At 42.1% G+C, this 18732-nt stretch overlaps 1 protein-coding gene across 1 annotated transcript in view; it reads right to left on the reverse strand.

The window, feature by feature from the left end:
* Window positions 1-14636, reverse strand: part of DENND5A (DENN domain containing 5A) — a 109122-nt gene extending 94486 nt beyond the window's left edge. The window contains exon 1 of the mRNA XM_060102737.1: window positions 14500-14636. Coding sequence (XP_059958720.1) covers window positions 14500-14614 — 115 coding nt within the window. The 5' untranslated portion in view covers window positions 14615-14636. The remainder of the gene's footprint in view (window positions 1-14499) is intronic.
* Between the last annotated feature and the right edge of the window lie 4096 nt (window positions 14637-18732).

Here is an 18732-nt window from a genome sequence, read left to right on the forward strand (position 1 = left end):
GGACTTCTGGCCTCCAGAACAGAGGGAGGGAAAAAAAATCACTATTGTTTTAAGCCGCCCAGTTTATGGTAATCTGTTGCAGCAGCCACGGGAAACGAATACACCCTCCAAACCGCATTTGTTTACCCCTTACTTCTCTAGCTAACTCACCAGCTTTCCTAAGCAAAAGAAATCCATAATTACCCTTCAAAAGCAGCCCAACCTCAATCCTCCCCAATCTCCCACCAAAAAAAGAGCAATAAAAGAAATTATAAAAGCATACATAGACAATTCACGATACGAACACAAAGGATCAATAAATAGTTTTTAAAATCTACCTTAGTAGTAGTCAAAGAAATATAGATTAAAACATAATGATATCCCAAAAAAGGAAAATAATGAGAATTAGTGAGGATGTGGAGAAAGTAGAGCCCTCGTGTGTTGACAGTCTGAAAGTAAAATGGTGCAGTCACTGTGGAAAACAGTTTGGCATTTTGTCAAAAGATTAAACACAGAGTTACCATATGACCCAACAATTCCACTCCTGGGTGTATACTCAAACAGGTGTTCCTACAGAACCTTGAACACAAATGCTTATAGCAGCACTATTCATAATAGCCAAAAAGTGGAAACAACCCAAATGTCCATCAAGAGATGAATGAATAAACATTCATACATACAATAATATCCATATAATGGAAGGAATGAGGTACTAATTTATGCTACAACATGGATAAACCTTGGAAACATTATGCTAAGTGAAAGAAGCCAGTCACAAAAGGCCATGTATTGTATGATTCCATTTATATGTAATATCCAGAATAGGCAAATTCAAAGAAACGGAAAGCAGATTAGAGGTTGCCGGGGGTTTGGGGGAGGGAGGAATAGGGAGTGACTGTTCAATGAGTACAGGTTTCCTTTTGGGGTGATGAACGCGTTATATATATCATAATGGTGATGGCTGCACAATATTGTGAAATGTACTAAATGCCACTGAACTGTGTTAAATGGCTAAAATGGTAAATTTTATGTTATGTGTAATCTACCACCCACCCCAAAAAAAAAAAAATATATATATATATATATACATAAATGATGGCAAGCTAGAAGTGAGCACAAAATGGTATAGCACTTCCAAGAAGAAATTCATCATTACACATGAAATGTGCTTAAAAGTTCATCTCATTTGACTTAATAACTGTCTTACTGTTATATATACTAAAGCAACAGACACTCAGATTTGTATAAAGTATACACGTTGTAAAATTATTTATCATAAAAAAGTATAAACAAACCACCAAAGTGCCAAGTAATCATTAAAATTTTACAGTTCACTCATACTTTGGAATCAAATAACAATTAAAATCGTGTATGAAGAATACTTAATGGCATGAGAAAACTACTCAAGACATATTTAAAAACATGGGAAAATGATCAACATATAATAGTAAATTTAAAAAGCAGGATACATTTTTTTCTCTTATGATCTCAATTTTATAACTCTATATTAGTGTACATATATTTTTTTTCACTGCAAGTGTTTCTGAGGTATTTCCTGAGAATCAAAATATTCCTAAGAGATAAAGTTTCTGCAAATCAAGGAGAAAAATATAAACAACACAACAGAAATATGAACAAAAGGACTGAACAGGTAATTCATTGAAGGAGTGAAACATGAAATACACAAGTGTACATGAAATATATGAAAAGATACTCAGCCTCACAAATAGTTAAATTTAGATTAAAACACACATTTTCTTCCCAGCAGATTGAAAACATTTTGGAAAAGCAGTTAATATTTTGTTGCAGATATAGAGAAAAAATTGGTAGAATCTTATTGTTGGTTAAAGGCTAAACTTTTGAGGAGGGCGATTTGGCAATATCTATTAAAACTTAAAATGTACATTATTCCTTGGACTCACTGAGTCTAGTTTTATCAATTAATCCCATACAATGACTCCCACAAGTGTAAAAATATATGTACTAGGGTATTTGATAAAAGAAAATTTTGAATATATTCACCAGAAAGATCTTTGTACTGATGTGGGATATTTTTTAAGATGTTATTTATAAATATATAGAATGTTATAATTTGAAATAAATCCCCTTTTTACTTCAGCTTGTTTGAATGAGTTTCTATTACTTGTAATTAATTAACGCTTAACCAGGCACAATAAAATTTCAGGAGAATACTTGCTGATATTGAGAAATACTCATGACAGGACATTAAGTGAAAAAAAAAATCAAAACATAAAATGTTTACATTTTGCCTTATCACAGTATGTAAAAGTATACACACATACACCCACATATAGTAAAAACTGGAAAGAATATCGGTGATGATTATACACATGTAAACATATGTAAAAATACATCAAGCTATATACTTAGGGCTTGTGCTTAAGGCAGATTGCAATACGAATTTTTAAAAATTGGAAGGAACTACAAAAAGACATCAAAATGCTACAAGCTTAATTCTGAATGGTCACTCGTGAGTGACTTATTTCTGTACCTTTCTATAATTTCTAAGTTCCCTATAAGAAATGTACTTTATAATTTAAAGTTTTATTTTTAGAGAGAGAAAATACCACTCCTTACATGGTTGACCTTCAAATATGTTTTTTCCAAACCTCAGAGTCCATAACTTATGTATAGGCCAAAGGTGTTTTTGTACATATTAAATAAGCATTGAACTAATCAATGAATACATGAGAGACCATGTTTTTGTTCAGGGTCACAGCCAGAGCTAAGCCCTCTACAGCAAATTTTGCAAGACATAAACTACAAAGCTAGAGAACAGAATACTCTTTCCCTCTCCTGAACCCCAGCAACACCTCATTATCTGCTCCTCACTTAAGGAACTGATCCTTTTCCACAGCTATTAGTTTATGTATGCCTGACTGGTCAGAAGACTATGAGCTCCACAAGAACAGCAACTCTATCTCATACATGTATGCAAACAAGTGTCCCATCACTAAGTTGGTCTTTCAGTAACAGAAAGGTATATGGTAGAGGACTTTAGAGACAAGGAAAAGAGGTTCCCAATTCTTGCTATGGGAACTCAAGCATGTTATTTAAATTCTCTTCACTTTAGTTTCCTAATCCGTAAAGCGAGGATAATGTCATTTGGTACCTAGAATTTAAATGTATTCACTAAACAATAAATAGCTATTAATTTAGTTATCAGGGATTGAACAGCTTACTCTAGCCTCATTTCCTTGCCTGTGTTCCCCATTAACTACAGTGTACTTGTGAGTGGGATGGTCAGCTGAGGCTAGTACAAAAGTGGGTAGAACAAAGCTAACTGGTCCTTATGAAGACTAACTCAATGACCCTGGCCTTATTAAATTCATCACACTCATAACCAACTGAGCTAAGCAGCCAACAGAGCTAGAAAAGGAGACCAACAATCCTCCACAAAACACTAAACATTCTTCTAGAAGATAAAACTACAAATGCTTAAATACCAACTTTCCACACAATAAAAGTGCAGTGGAAAGAAATGTGTTTCACAGAGATGTGAGAAAATGGGGGTAAAAGAAGAATACTAGGTTAATTACTTAGCAAAGAAAGGGATTAAATACCATTTGAACATACAGAACCTCAGAGCTAAGCAAAACTGGATGGATGTCAGTTTAGCAGGTGATACTTCTAGGTACTTGTTTTATTTTTCCCAATAAGAGACTGTGATCCTAAGTCCATGGGACTGGTTAAATAAACTAAAACTAGATTCATTAAAAAAAAAAAAAAAAGCTTTATACATTAAAAATTACAAAAAAATTATAAAGCTAAAAAATTTTAACTTTATATATTAAAAATTACAAAATAATCACAGTGCAATACAAAATCCCTCTCCCATAACCATCTTACCTCTAAATCTGACGTTGGCCCTCAGCTTTTTGAGTATGGGTAAACAATCAGTGCTACTCATCTCCTCTACAGACCCCACCTTCTTTATTACTTAGCACTTAGAAAAGTTGTGGAAGTCTAGCTTAAGTTCTAAAAAGTTAAGTACTATGCCTTATATCAGAAAAATATATATATATGATTACATACAATTCTTTGAAAATCTGAATAAGCAGCCTTTACCTTTTCATAATTAATACAAATCTTTATCAAATACCTACTATGTAAAGCATTTCTTCTAGCAAAGCTCAGAAATTTGTCTACCTGACTCTGGGACAAGAGAAGTTATAACACAGTTCTGTAAATTTTTTTTTTTTTTTTGCGGTACACGGGTCTCTCACTGTTGTGGCCTCTCCCGTTGCGGAGCACAGGTTCCAGACGTGCAGGCTCAGCGGCCATGGCTCACGGGCCCAGCTGCTCCGCGGCATGTGGGATCTTCCCGGACAGGGGCACGAACCCGTGTCCCCTGCATTGGCAGGCGGACTCCCAACCACTGCGCCACCAGGGAAGCCCTGTAATTTTTTAATTTGTATAATGACCTACGGTTTTTATAATCAGGAAAAAAATTTTAATGTAATGGTCATTGTCAAATAAAGACTCCAGGGAAGGGACTTCCCTGGCGGTCCAGTAGTTAAGAATCCGTCTTGCAATGCAGGGGACGTCGGTCAGGGAACTAAGATCCCACACGCCACAGGGAACTAAGATCCCACATGTCACGGGGCAACTAAGCCCATGCTCCACAACTAATGAGCTCGTGTGCCACAACTAATGAACCTGTGTGCCACAACTAGAGAGAAGCCCACAAACTGTAACAAAGGGCCCACGCGCTGCAACGAAAGATCCCGCGTGCCACAACTAAGACCTGATGCAGCCAAAAAATAAATAAATATTTTTTTAAATAAAAAAAAAAAGACTATGGGGAAAACAAGAAAAGAGACATTTAACTTACTCAAAATAAAACCTCTGGTTTTCTTCAACGATATAACAATAATTAATACCTATCTTCATGACATTGTTAGAAAACCATTATTCTAAAACTACAAAAATAAAGAAAAAAAGGACACCAGAGATGACACAACTGAGAAAAGAACCAATTCTTTTGACATTCCTGGAGAGTAACTCTAATGTATTACTGTTTTTAATGAATGTAATTTGTTGTAAATTGGGTTTACCCACTTATAAATCATGGCTTATGATTATTATTTCTAAATAATTTCCTTCTCTGTCTTCCTGACTTTAAAAATCCTGAAAGTTTTGGGGGCTTCCCTGGTGGCACAGTGGTTGAGAGTCTGCCTGCCGATGCAGGGGACGCAGGTTCATGCTCCGGTCCGGGAGGATCCCACATGCTGCGGAGCGGCTGGGCCCGTGAGCCATGGCTGCTGAGCCTGCGTGTCCGGAGCCTATGCTCCGCAACGGGAGAGGCCACAACAGTGAGAGGCCCGTGTACTGCAAAAAAAAAAAAAAAAAAAAATCCTGAAAGTTTCTTTACAATAGCCAGGTCATGGAAGCAACCTAAATGCCCATCGACAGACGAATGGATAAAGAAGATGTAGTACGTATATACAATGGAATATTACTCAGCCATAAAAAGAAACGAAATTGGGTCGCTTGTAGAGACGTGGATGGATCTAGAGACTGTCATACAGAGTGAAGTAAGTCAGAAAGAGAAAAACAAATATCGTATATTAATGCATATATGTGGAACCTAGAAAAATGGTACAGATGAACAGGTTTGCAGGGTAGAAATAGAGACAGATGTAGAGAACAAACGTATGGACACCAAGGGGAGAAAGTGGCAGGGGAGGTGGTAGTGGTGGGATGGATTGGGAGATTGGGATTGACATGTATACACTAATATGTATAAAATAGATAACTAATAAGAACCTGCTGTATAAAAAAATAAATTAAATTAAATACAAAAAAACAAAAAATCCTGAAAGTTTCTTAGTTGCTTCCCATTACCTTTCATTATAAAGAATATGGTAAATCAGAAGTCATAGCCAGCACCCAACAGCAACCACAAAAAGATGCAACCTGCAGGCTACACTGAGGGATTTCTGAGGTTAGTAGGTGCAAACCTCTTTTTTTTCTTTTCAAAGAAAACAGACCTCAGACAAACAGCATAAAGCATCCTGAAACAGCCACACAAAAAACAGAACTTCTTAGAAACAAAGCCCCAGTAACTATTTGGTCTAAGAAAAACATTTCCAGAACTGATAAGAATGGGGAGACAGGAAAATATATATATAAAAAATAACAACCAGCCTTAACTACAATTCAAAAAATGAGTGACCTGACTCCTCCCCTGACAGAGTTCCTCTACTGCATTGTGGGTTAGGGATTGATCAAAGAGGCCATGCCACAGCTCTGCTACTCAATGATTAAGCCATTGCTTCAGTATACCCAAATCTATCATTTTAAAAGAATAATCTCAGGAATTCCCTGGCGGCCCAGTGGTTAGGACTCTGGGCTTTCATTGCCGAGGGCTCAGGAACTAAGATCCTGAAAGCCGCATGATGCAGCCAAAAAAAAAAAAAAAAAGAAGAAGAATCTCATCACTGGTGAGACAGCAGACAGAAGACCTGGATTCTAACAGTTCTGTCTAACTTTCTGGGTAACAGTGGACAAAAAATTATATTTTCAAATGGGACTGAAAATATTAAAAACTGTTTAAAAACTATTAAGTCTTTTTTTTTTAATTTATTTATTTATATTTGGCTGTGTTGGGTCTTCGTTTCTGTGCGAGGGCTTTCTCTAGTTGCGGCGAGCGGGGGCCACTCTTCATCTCAGTACGCGGGCCTCTCACTGTCGCGGCCTCTCTTGTTGCGGAGCACAAGCTCCAGAGGCGCAGGCTCAGTAGTTGTGGCTCACGGGCCTAGTTGCTCTGCGGCATGTGGGCTCTTCCCAGACCAGGGCTCGAACCCGTGTCCACTGCATTGGCAGGCAGATTCTCAACCACTGCACCACCAGGGAAGCCCAAAAACTATTAAATCATTTACAAATATTAATCAGTACCATCTGTCAAAAGTGGTGGCTGGACTATCTCAGACCTAGCTCTGACAGTTTTTGATTCTGTGACCAATATAAATGAATGCATACTTATTTTATGTTTTGCCACCTAGAAGTAGTTTAGAAAACAAGAAATCCCACACTCACAGAGGGATGAAGCTTAATAAGAGGAACCTCCACACATCTTCTCCCTGCTCACAGCCTCTCAGCACTCCATGAAAACATTTTAGACTAACGCAGCTAGTTCAGCCCATTCAGTAGACCGCAGATGGCCTAGCAAAATTTTGACCTGAATTGCCCATCACACTAATGAACGAAACAAACAAACAAGAATTACTAACCTGGCTCTCTTTAATAAGAAACTATGATAGATCCTATGGATGACCATCAAGCAAATATCCTAAGTATAACATCTGAGAAACTTGATGGTCTAAACCACAGCTGTTCCCATCTAACTTCTTGGAGCCATACCCAACCCCTTGGAAGCACACTTGGAAGAAAACAGCTTGAAAGCTAGCACATGCCCTCATTTTCCACCACGACAGGACTCTGACACTCACAAACCCAGTCCAGGGTTCTGTATACTCTAAACTAAAATCAGTCATCACAAAACATCTGGAACATAGACATTTGACCAGTAACTGCCTCGCTTAATAACTTTTGAGAACTAAACCTAAAAATCTGGCAACGATAGTCTCTGTGTAATCACTGAATTCCACAAGAAGTCACCAGCTTCTAAAGGGCAAGGCTTTCTCTCTTTTACTAGGTACTATGCCATATCAGCAGTAACCTAAAACATATCAGGTATAGGTTCCCTCATGTGTACCTAGGTTCCTGAGAGACCTCTAAGACCACCTGACAGTAATTCAAATCCAGGGATGGCAACAGGAATTGAGAAGCCAAGCCAAGTACAAGTACACCTTCCACCAGAGTTAGCAATAAACAACAAGCTTATAAAAGGATATAGGACTGGAAATGGGTATTGCCGAAGGAGGCCCTAGGCAAAGAAAACTATTTATAATCTAGTACAGAAGGAAGGAAGGGCGGAACAGAGTCTAAGAATCTGGTTTAAGCACAAAACACTGTGACTCGGGATTTCCTCCTGAGAGGAGCACAGCCCCATTGTTATTAAAGTAAAATCCACTTACCTTCAATGCGATCCTCCCTACCTGAGAGAGTGTGAAGTAGGGTGCTCTTATGTTAAAAATATAGCCTCGCCAACTAAATTTAGCACATAATTTTACATCACCTTGGGGGCTGCTCTGTAATTGTTTTCTGTGTGCTAGTAGTGTCTCCCCTTGACTTCTTATTTGCTCTACCTTATAAAAGGGAACACATGACCTAACTTAGGAAATGTCCCCCTTCTACCCTGAACTCTGGAAGTATCCACAGATGCCTGAGGTAAGCTACCAAGATTTGAGTTTTGCTTCAGCTAAGAGTCTGAGCTTCAGAGCAGGGATGCCTTTATAAAATGATCATGAGAGAATCTGTGCTGAATTGACCAGACTGGTAGAGGAAAATAAAAATTAAGGTTATTTCAAATTGACTCCCTGTTCGAAACTGGCTCATCAAACTTTTTATACCCACTTCATCTCTGAGAAGAGAGAACTTTTTTTTTCTTTTAAATTAGATATCCTTCTTAGTCATCAAGAATATGCAAATCAAAACCACACTGAGATACCTACTAGATACCCACTTTACACCCACTAGGGTGCCCATGATCAAAAAGATAATAAGTGTTGGTGAGGATATAGAGTGTGGAACCCTCAAACACTGCTAGTGGAAATGTAAACCGGTGCAGCTGTTTTGGAAAAGAGTCTGCAATTTCTCAAAAGGTTAAACATACAATTGCCACATGACCTGGCTATTCCACCCCTAGGTATATACCTAAGAGATACGAAAACATATGTCCACACAAAAACATGTACACAAATGTTTACAGTAGCATTATTTATAATAACCAGAAAGTATATAAATAACCCAAATGTCCATCAACTTATGATAAGTAAAATGTGGTATATTTATACAATATCATTCAGCCATAAAAAGAAATGATATACTGGGCTTCCCTGGTGGCACAGTGGTTGAGAGCCCACCTGCCGATGCAGGGGACACGGGTTCGTGCCCCGGTCCGGGAAGATCCCACATGCCACGGAGCGGCTGGGCCCGTGAGCCATGGCCGTTGAGCCTGTGCGTCCGGAGCCTGTGCTCTGCAACGGGAGAGGCCACAACAGTGAGAGGCCCACATACCACAAAAAAAAAAAAAAAAAAAAAAAGAAATGATATACTGATACATGCTACAACACAGATGAACCTTGAAAACATGCTAGGTGAAAGAAGCCAATCACAGAAGACCATATATTGTGATTCCATTTATATGTAATGTCCAGAATAGACAACTCCATAAAGATCAAAGGTAGATTAGTGGTTCCCAATCAACCTACTGCCCTCAAACTCTTCTTTCTCCAACTAATCAGCACCTGTTTTTACGAAATTATAAGTACAATAACAAAAATAACTTTCATTTTAATAAAAGGTCTAGAAGGATCTATATTAAAATGTTAACTACCATGAAGAGATTAAGTTTTTCTTATTATCATGGATGTGAAGAATAATGATGTGAACTAGTACTGATTTGGTGATAAGAGAATAAAAGTTTTTTCACCCAAGGAGGAAAAAAAAAAGTAGATTAGTGGTTGCTTAGAGCTGGGGTGTTAGGGAGTTGGAAGGATATGGGGAGTAACTGCTAAAGGGTATAGGTTTTGGGGGGAGAGTGATGAAAATATTCTAAAATTGATTTTAGTCATGATTTCACAACTCTGTGAATATACTAAAAAACAATGAATTGTGTACTTTAAATAGGAGAACTAAATCTCAATAAAGATTTTTTATATATTAGAGAGAGAAAGATAAGACACACGTATATAAGTGATAAAGCAACTGGAGCAAAATGTTAACAGTGAATCTGGAAAAAGGATGTACTTAAGTTCTTTGTACCATTCATGTCAATGTTTGGCGTGAAATTACATTAAAAGAAAAAGCTAGGCTTCCCTGGTGGCGCAGTGGTTGGGAATCTGCCTGTCAACGCAGGGGACACAGGTTCGAACCCTGGTCTGGGAAGATCCCACATGCCACGGAGCAAATAGGCCCACGAGCCACAACGACTGAGCCAGTGCGCCACAACTACTGAAGCCCGCACACCTAGAGCCCATGCTCCACAACAAGAGAAGCCACCGCAATGAGAAGCCCGCGCACTGCAACGAAGAGTAACCCCCACTCACTGCAACCAGAGAAGAGCCCGCGCGCAGCAACAAAGACCCAAAGCAGCCAAAAATAAATAAAATAAACAAATTTTAAAAAATGTATTAAAAAAGAAAAAGCTAAAAAAAATTAAGATCTCTCTCTTGATAATCATGCACAGTATTCTTGCTTAACATGCAATGGAAACCTGCACTAGACAAAACTGCCATGTCTGCTCCCACCCCTGCCAGACAAGTATTTTACTTGTCTCCCCCACACTCATCAAACTACTGCAAAGCATGCAAAGCAGCACTCCAGTAGCAGAAAAGAAGGATAAAACGTGGCAAGGGAGACAAATATTCTCCAACTTTCTCAGAGCCTCAGTTTCCTCATCTGTAAAATCAGAAGGTTATATAGTCTCTAAGAGAGCTTCCATGTTTGACATTCCATGATTCTGTTGTTCTAATTTCATTGTCCAATATAGTTAAGGAGAAGTATGATCTGACCAGTCCTCTGGCTTTCCTGGACAGGGAGCATTTTTTCTCTCTTCTAATGATGACATTAAGAGATGATTTCAGGGTATGTCAGTGTTCTAAGCAGGTTCATACAGGACACTGGCCAGTTTCCCAACTATCTATGTTCCTAAGCCCTCTCTTCGATTCTTGGCAAGACCCACCACTCAGAGCCTGGGAGACTGCAGTAGTGGATGCATAAACCTAGAATACTTATATCTCAATGCTGGGTGCAGGTCAGTGCAGAGGAACGTAAGGATTCCATAGTAAGAAACAGGTTACTAGCATTCGGGAAACTTAACTCTCAGGCAGAGACAGGGAAAGTAAACTCAGGAGTCCCATGTCATGGTAAACCTTCTCCTGCAGTTACCTGGTGGTGACCATAAGAAGAAAAATGGAAAATGAAGATGCCCAGAACACCCATCCATCAAAGAGGCAGAAAGAGGGACTGGACTCTACTACCATCTGCCTCCCCACTTAGAATGGGCCAACAATAATGAAAAATCAAAATCAAAAACGTTTCTTCCAGATTTGCTTATCTCCTTGACAAACTCAAAAAGCTAACAAGCAGATACCATTTCTTAAAGTTGGCTAGACTTCTGCTTCACCAATAGATTACCTTTCTCTCCTTCAACCCAAAGTACTCCCTCAACTAACCAGAAGAGAAAACAAAATTAATTTTCATATCTTCCTCTGTTCCTTGCACAACAAATAACTACATGACTTGCCTAAATGCTTAAGTCTAGAAGAAAGGGGAGAGGTGACATGGAGAGACTCCTATAAATTCAATGATCAGAGTCTATATTCAACACAGCAAGCCCTATGCTTATTGCTGCAAACAGAAAAAAATGAATCTTAACCTTTCTCCATAAAGCCAGAAGGAACACTGAACATCTTTGATCTGCTTGTTCTGGATTCACTCCTAGAGTATAGAAGCTATCTGATGTATATAACTTAATTTGCTTAGAGAGAACATAGACTCCTTGGTACCTCCCTAGAGAACCTGGGTGCAATTCACAATTTCCTGTAGTTTCATTTACTATGACATCATCAGTTTAGGAGCTATAAGGCAGAGAGAAAATGCACCCTGGAGAGTCTCAAGACTGACCCGCAAAGAGCTATTTGTATTCTGTTTTGTTTTCCTCAAAGATTCCCTCTGGGTAGTCCAGATTCCCCTATCAACCCACCAGAAATGAAATAAAGGAAAAGAAGAAATCCTTCAATCAGTGCTTATTCTAACAAAGGCCACCTATTGAATAAATAGTCTTGGCATGCAACCACACTTAAAAAGACAGAAAAATACCCTTCCTTACACATTTTATACAGCTCATCCCCCCCTTCTTTATTCTCTCAATAAGCTTTCACAGGTATATAATTTGAGCTTGCTGAAAAGCCACATGATTAACAGATATTCACTAAAAGAGAATTAACCTTTTGAGAATCTACTTGATGAGACACTTTTTACTTACATTCTCTTTTTCATAGATAAGAACCCCAGCAGAGTTATCTAACTTGGCCCCCAGTCACAGAGTTAGTCAACAGCAGAGAAAGAATGTTTAACCCCAAAACCCATGCTCTCACTGACAAATCACTTCCCGGCTCCACTCCTAAGCTTTATCATTTGCAAAACATTCTCTTTATTTTTGAAAATCGAATGTCTATAAAATTTAATAGACACTTAAAAGCACAACATAAAAATAACACTGGTTTATTCCACCAATTTAAAGTTTCTTTTACTGGGGAGAACTGTGTCATTTTTAGTCTTTCTCAACATGTTAGTGTTTTCTAAAGACCCAGCCAAGCAATGAGATGCAGTTTAGTGTCACGAGAGGAGCACTGGATCAAAGTCAAGCAATTAACTAGCAGGACATGGGCCCTACTGTCCTTCCTGGGCCTCATTTTCCTCTCTGAGGTCCCTTCTAGTTCCAGTACCATGAACTGAATTCCAACAACTACTGATACATCGCAAAGTCACACATTTAACAAACAGGAAACACAGATGAAAAATTAACATCAGTATTATAAAAATTTGAAGACCTAAAAAAGTGAACTTAAACTACCCCAACAAGAGGCCTAGTATTAACTGTATTACTGATTCATGATTTTTTCTCCACCTGCTATTGATTTGAGGAAATAGTGTATTTGCTCTGACCTTGTTAAAGGTCATCAATTTATCACTTTTTTAGAAGTCCATTTTGACAAACAGGACAATCTAAAAGAAATGGATAAATTTCTAGAAACGTACAACCTACCAAGACGGAATCATGAGAAAACAGAAAATCTGAGCAAACCAATAACGAGTAAGGAAATTGAATCAGTAATCAAAAACCTCCCAACAAAGAAAAACCAAGGACCAGATGGTATTCCTAGTATTGTATTCTACCAAACATTTAAAGAAGAATTAACACCAATCTTTGTCAAACTCTTCCAAAAAACTGAAGAGGTCAGAACACTTCCAAACTCATTTTACGAGGCCACTCTGATACCAAAGCCAGGTAAGGGCATTAAAAGGAAAAAAACTATAGGCCAGTATCCCTGATGAATATAGGTATAAAAATTCTCAGTAAAATATTAACAAACCAAATTCGATAACACATTAAAAGGATCATACACCACGACCAAGTGGGATTTATCCCTGGGATTTAAGAAAGATTCAACATATGCAAATCAATAAATGTGATACAACACACATTAAAAAAAAAGTCCATTTCGAAGTATGCACCTTTTTTTTTTTTTTCTCATAAGAAACACTGAAATTTTTCTGATGGGGGGGAAAAAAACCACACAAAACCTGTCCTGTCATCTCTGAAGCAAAGTAAAATTAGTCAACAGGATAATCACCTTCAGGAGAGAAATTTTACAGTAAACACATCATGACAGAACAGCAGAAAGGAGTATCTCTCATCAAATCAGGATGACACAACAAACCTCCACCCACATGAAACGTGCAAACTGGACACTCCAGACAAAAACTTTTCCAAACCTTGAGATTCAAAGGCTCCAATGACGGTGCAGTGGAGTTCGCGGGGATTTTACAACTCTGACACCGGTGCAGTGGAATTCATGGGATTTTACAATTCTGACACTCTTGGGCAATTAGTGCCAAATCTGATCTGGGCCCTATCTTCACTTCCCCACCACTTCCCTTTGAAAGCTGACTTGAGAAGCATCACTACGCAACCCAGGCTCTCCAACTAGGCTGCTGCCCTTTTATTCACAAATGACGCTGGCCTCATAAAGGACATAAATTATTTTCAATAAAAAGGCACGGCCCCGGAGTACAAGCCCTTTCTAGATGTAAGGGAGTTCTCACCCTCCTTGGTGTGGCCCAAGTTCACTTTATTACTTCACGTCCCATCAACCCAGGGGGCCCAGCCCAGCGCTGGGTTAGAACGGTTTTGAGGAACTGCAATCACAGGCTTCTTGGGAAGAGGCCAGATAAACTCACCAAGTTTTTGGTTTGTTTATTTTTTTTAAGTCTGGGTGGAACTTACTTTCACCAGGACGTGGGATATCTTCTTCCCTCCCTAATGGGTGCTCGAGGACAAGCTTCCCTTTATTTTATACTAAGTCACTCAACCTTCACCAGACTGTGAAGACAACCCTTCTCTCCTCCTCATCCGGGAGGACCTGGCCACAGCTCAGCGGGGAGCAGGGGCCGTTCGGAACCCTCAAGGCTCAGAGCCCCTCGCCCGTTTCCCCTCCTCCAGAGTGACGCCCCCTACCCCGCGCCCGCCCTGGGTCCTTCCGACCGACCCTCGCCCTGCTCCCGGGACAAAGCGGAGGTGGGGTGGTTTCCTCGGGGGTCCCCGGCGGCCGCGGGGAAGAAGCCCCGGGCTCAGCGCGCACTCACCCGACAGCTCGTCCGGCTCCAGCCCGGTCTCAGTGTCCAGCCCGCAGATGACAAAGTAGTCGGCGAAGCGACTGGGCGCCGAGCCCCCTCCGCCGCCGCCGCCGCCGCCGCTCATGGCGCCGGGGCCGAGCCGGGCCGGGCCGTGCGGAGCGCGGAGCCCCCGCACCGGGCGCCCGCCCGCCCTCAGGCCGCCCCTCCCGACGGCGCCGACGCTACCGCGGCTCCGGCCGCCGCCCCCGGCCTTGGCCCGGTCCCCGCGGCCGCCGCGGCTGCCGTGACGGGGCAGGGGGGCACCGGGCCGCCCCGCGCCGCATCCTGGACGCCTTCCCCTCCGCGCCGCCGCCGCCGCCAGCCGAGAGCGCCGCGGCCGGAGCGAGCCTGGAAAAGGGCGTAAAGCGCTGAAGAGAACCCCCACCGCGGCCCCCTCCCGCCGCGCCTGCGCAGGCGCCTTCGGGGAGGGGGCGGGCGCCTCGAGGAAAGGATGACGTGATGCTCTTCGGACAGGCTGGCCGCAGCTTCCCAGGCGGTCTCCGCAGCGCGGCGGGTAACTACTGGGTCGCCCGCAACCTCCACCCACTCGGGGCTGCGACTCCTTTAGGGAAGGCAGAGGAGGTGCGGGATGGATGGACGCATCCCGCAGAGCCGGGACCCTGGCCCACGCTCCGCCTCCCACTAGAGGTCCGGCGATCTCCTGTTTAGACCGGCCCTGTCACAGCAATAGGGTCTCAGGATTGAGCTCGGAAGCCCACCTCACCCTAACTCCAGGAAGCCCACCGGCCTAGACCCCAGATAGCGCCTTCTCCTTGACCCCGCTTCCTAACGTCCACGCCCGGCCCTTTCCCGAGTAGAGCTGAGGATTCCCCCTCTTTTGGCCGAGGTGGATCTGCCCGCCCTATATTTACCCTTGGCTTACAAATGGGGAAACTAAGGCTCAGAAAGAAGCAAGGGCTTTCCCCAAGGTTACACAGAGTCTAAGAGACAAAGCCTGGACAAGAATCCTGGGCTCGTGGTTAGTCCCCGCTCCCTCCCCCCCCAGTCCAGCCAGGCCTTTTCCCATGCACCACGTTGTCCCTTTTTCTCTCCTAGAGCCTCCAGAGACCCATGCCACTTGGGAGCTCCCCTTCTGCTTCTGAGAATTCTCAGTTCCATCCCTGAGTCGGTCCTCCTGAGAGAAGTGGGGGATGAGGAGAAGAGAAACTTGCCTCCTGGTACTTGTGTTGGGACCCTGCGATTTGGTTTCCCACAGAAGCTAAGCAGGAAACGAGATCAGAAACCAAGAAGGTAATATGTAGAGTGGTTACTAAAATGGGCTCTAGAAACAGAATTTTTAAATTTATTGATTTGCTTAGATTTGAATCTGGACTTTATCATTTACTGTGTGACCTTGGGCAATCTCCAGGAGCCAGCAGTCATGTTTTCTGTGAAGATTACATGAGATAAATACGCATACAGGTTAAGTAGTTATAATAGTGCCTGGAAGTAGAAGGCACTCGATAAATATTAGAGATTATATTATTATTCCAGCAAGAGGTGTGCCTAGGGTTTGCTCTAGCAGGCTGCTGCTAAAGGCCCTAGAAGGCAGCTGGCTTCCCCAAGGGCTGACCCTGGGCTATCTCCTGGGTACCTCTCTAAAGTATTGGTTCCCGGGGGTGGGGGTGGGGGATTGGCTTGGAGGTCACAGCCAATGTCACTTGGAACCATAGTACCTGCTCCTCTTTGTATGTAACCTGCCTGAACTAGTAAGAGAAAAGTGTAGAAAAGGTAGCTTTACAAAGTGCATTTAGGGTGATGCCTCACCCTATCTTGCATGCTGGGGATGCAGAGACAGTAGAGGAGGTTTAGAGAGCCAAATGGTTACAAAGCACAGAAGAGGGGCATCTTTCCAGGTTGGGGGATGGTCAGGGAAGGCTTCCAGAACGAGGTATAATCCGACCTGAGTTCCAAAGGATCAAAAAGAATTTCTCAAGTAAAAGGGGGAGGAAAGGATGTTTCAGGCAGCGCCTGCAACAACAGGGAGTGACAGATTAAAATGGTTACATACAGGCAACAACAAGTAATTCATTTCTCTGGGAGATAGAGAATTAAAAGGAGATAAAACCAGGGAGAGAGGAGGGGGACAGAGCAGGAAAGGCTTCCAATGCCAGGCTAAAGAATTTACCCTGTAAATTTACGCTGTGTTAGAGGAATGGTAAACTGCAGGAATTAAAGCTGAGGAGGGACTTTCCTGGTGACACTGGTTAAGAATCCGCCTGCCAATGCAGGCTACACGGGTTCGAGCCCTGGTCCAGGAAGATCCCACATGCTGAGGAGCAAGTAAGCCCGCGTGCCACAACTACTGAAGCCTGTGCAAGGCATTGCAATGAGAAGCCCACACACTGCAAAGAAGAGTAGCCCCTGCACTCTGCAACTAGAGAAAGCCCACGCACAGCAATGGAGACCCAATGCAGCCAAGAATTTAAAAATAAATGAATTTTAAAAAAATAAATAAAGAGCCTTAATTTTTTTTTTTTTTTTTTTTTTTTTGTGGTACGCGGGCCTCTCACTGTTGTGGCCTCTCCCATTGCGGAGCACTGGCTCCGGACGCGCAGGCTCAGCGGCCATGGCTCACGGGCCTAGCCACTCCGCGGCATGTGGGATCCTCCCAGACCAGGGCACGAACCTGTGTCCCCTGCATCGGCAGGCAGACTCTCAACCACTGCGCCACCAGGGAAGCCCAAGAGCCTTAATTTTTTAAAAAATAAACAAAATAAAGCTGAGGAGTGACAAGATCTGACTCACATCTTAGAATGATCACTCTGGGAGTCATGTGGAAGAAGAGGCTTCAAAAAGTCTTAATTATCCTCAGTTTGAAGCCCAGAAACTTTTTATCCAATGTGTCCAGGGTGATCAGGTGCTAGGACACCACTCACACTAACTCAACTCATAAAACAAGTTAGAAACGAAAGACTGTATTAATTTGCCCTGGGAAATGTAACTGCTCAGAGGCCCAGAATACTCAACTGTAAAGTGATCTCCTTCCCAGTAGGAAATATGTTTGGCAGAGTGATTGCTTCTGCCAGAGTCAGAGAAAAAAAACAGAGCTGAATGCTTTTAAGTTTTAGTTTAAATCCTCACTCCCACTCCTACTAGCTGTATGAGCTGAGGCACATCAGTTAACTTCTCTGGAATGAGAATAATCAACCTTACCCCTACAAGACTGCTTTTAAGATTCATAAATTAATTTTTTTAATGAATGAAGAAAGGAATTTTAAATATCTGGAACATAATATACTCTTAAGAAGCGGCAACCTGGGGCACCCACTTCAGAATGAAGGATCTGAGAGAGAGCAAGTCGACATCTGAGGGAAGATAAATCCAGGAAAGGGCATGAGGCAAAAGTGTGCCTGGAGTGTTCAAGGAGCAATAAGAAGGTTAGGATGACTAGGAAGTGTTGGGGGTGGGAGGAGTGGGAGAAGATGGTAGGTGTGGTGATGTTGGCTTGCAGTTCACCAGATAATCATGTTTCCCCTTCCAGAGTGTGTGGAGTTGTTCCTAGGAAGCAGCTGCCTGGTCAGGGACAACGTTTCCCACCCCACTTGCATTCACATGTTGGTAATGTGACTGGTTCTCACCAATAGAATATGTGAAGGACTTTATGTGTGTCACTGCTAGATTAGTGTATTTAAGAAGCAAATGAAGGGGGACTTCCTGGTGGCGCGGTGGTTAATACTCCGTGCTCCCAATGCAGGGGGCCGGGTTTGATCCCTGGTCAGGGAACTAGATCCCATGTGCATGCTGCAACTAAAAGTTCACATGCCACAACTAAGGAGCCTGCAAGCTGTAACTAAGGAGTCTGCCGGCCGCAACTAAGACCCAGCGCAACCAAATAAATGATTAAAAAAGAAGAAGAAGAAGCAAATGAAGGGACTTCCCTGGTGGTCCAGTGGTTAAGAATCCACTTTCCAATGCAGGGGATGTGGGTTCGATCCCTGGTCGGGGAACTAAGATCCCACATGCCGCAGGGCAACTAAGCCCACACGCTGCAACTACTGAGCCCATGCTCTGGAGCCCACGAGCTCTGCAGCCAGCGCACCACAACTAGATAGAAGCCCACGCACCAGAACGAAGACCCAGTGCAGCCAAAATTTTTAAAAAGAAATAAGAAAAGAAGCAAATGAGAGAAAAGGGAACGCTTCCTACACTGTTGGTGGGAATGTAAGTTGGTGTAGCCACTATGAAAAACAGTACGGAGCT

Source organism: Mesoplodon densirostris, chromosome 7 (genome assembly GCF_025265405.1).
Source record: "Mesoplodon densirostris isolate mMesDen1 chromosome 7, mMesDen1 primary haplotype, whole genome shotgun sequence".
Lineage (NCBI taxonomy): Eukaryota > Metazoa > Chordata > Mammalia > Artiodactyla > Ziphiidae > Mesoplodon > Mesoplodon densirostris.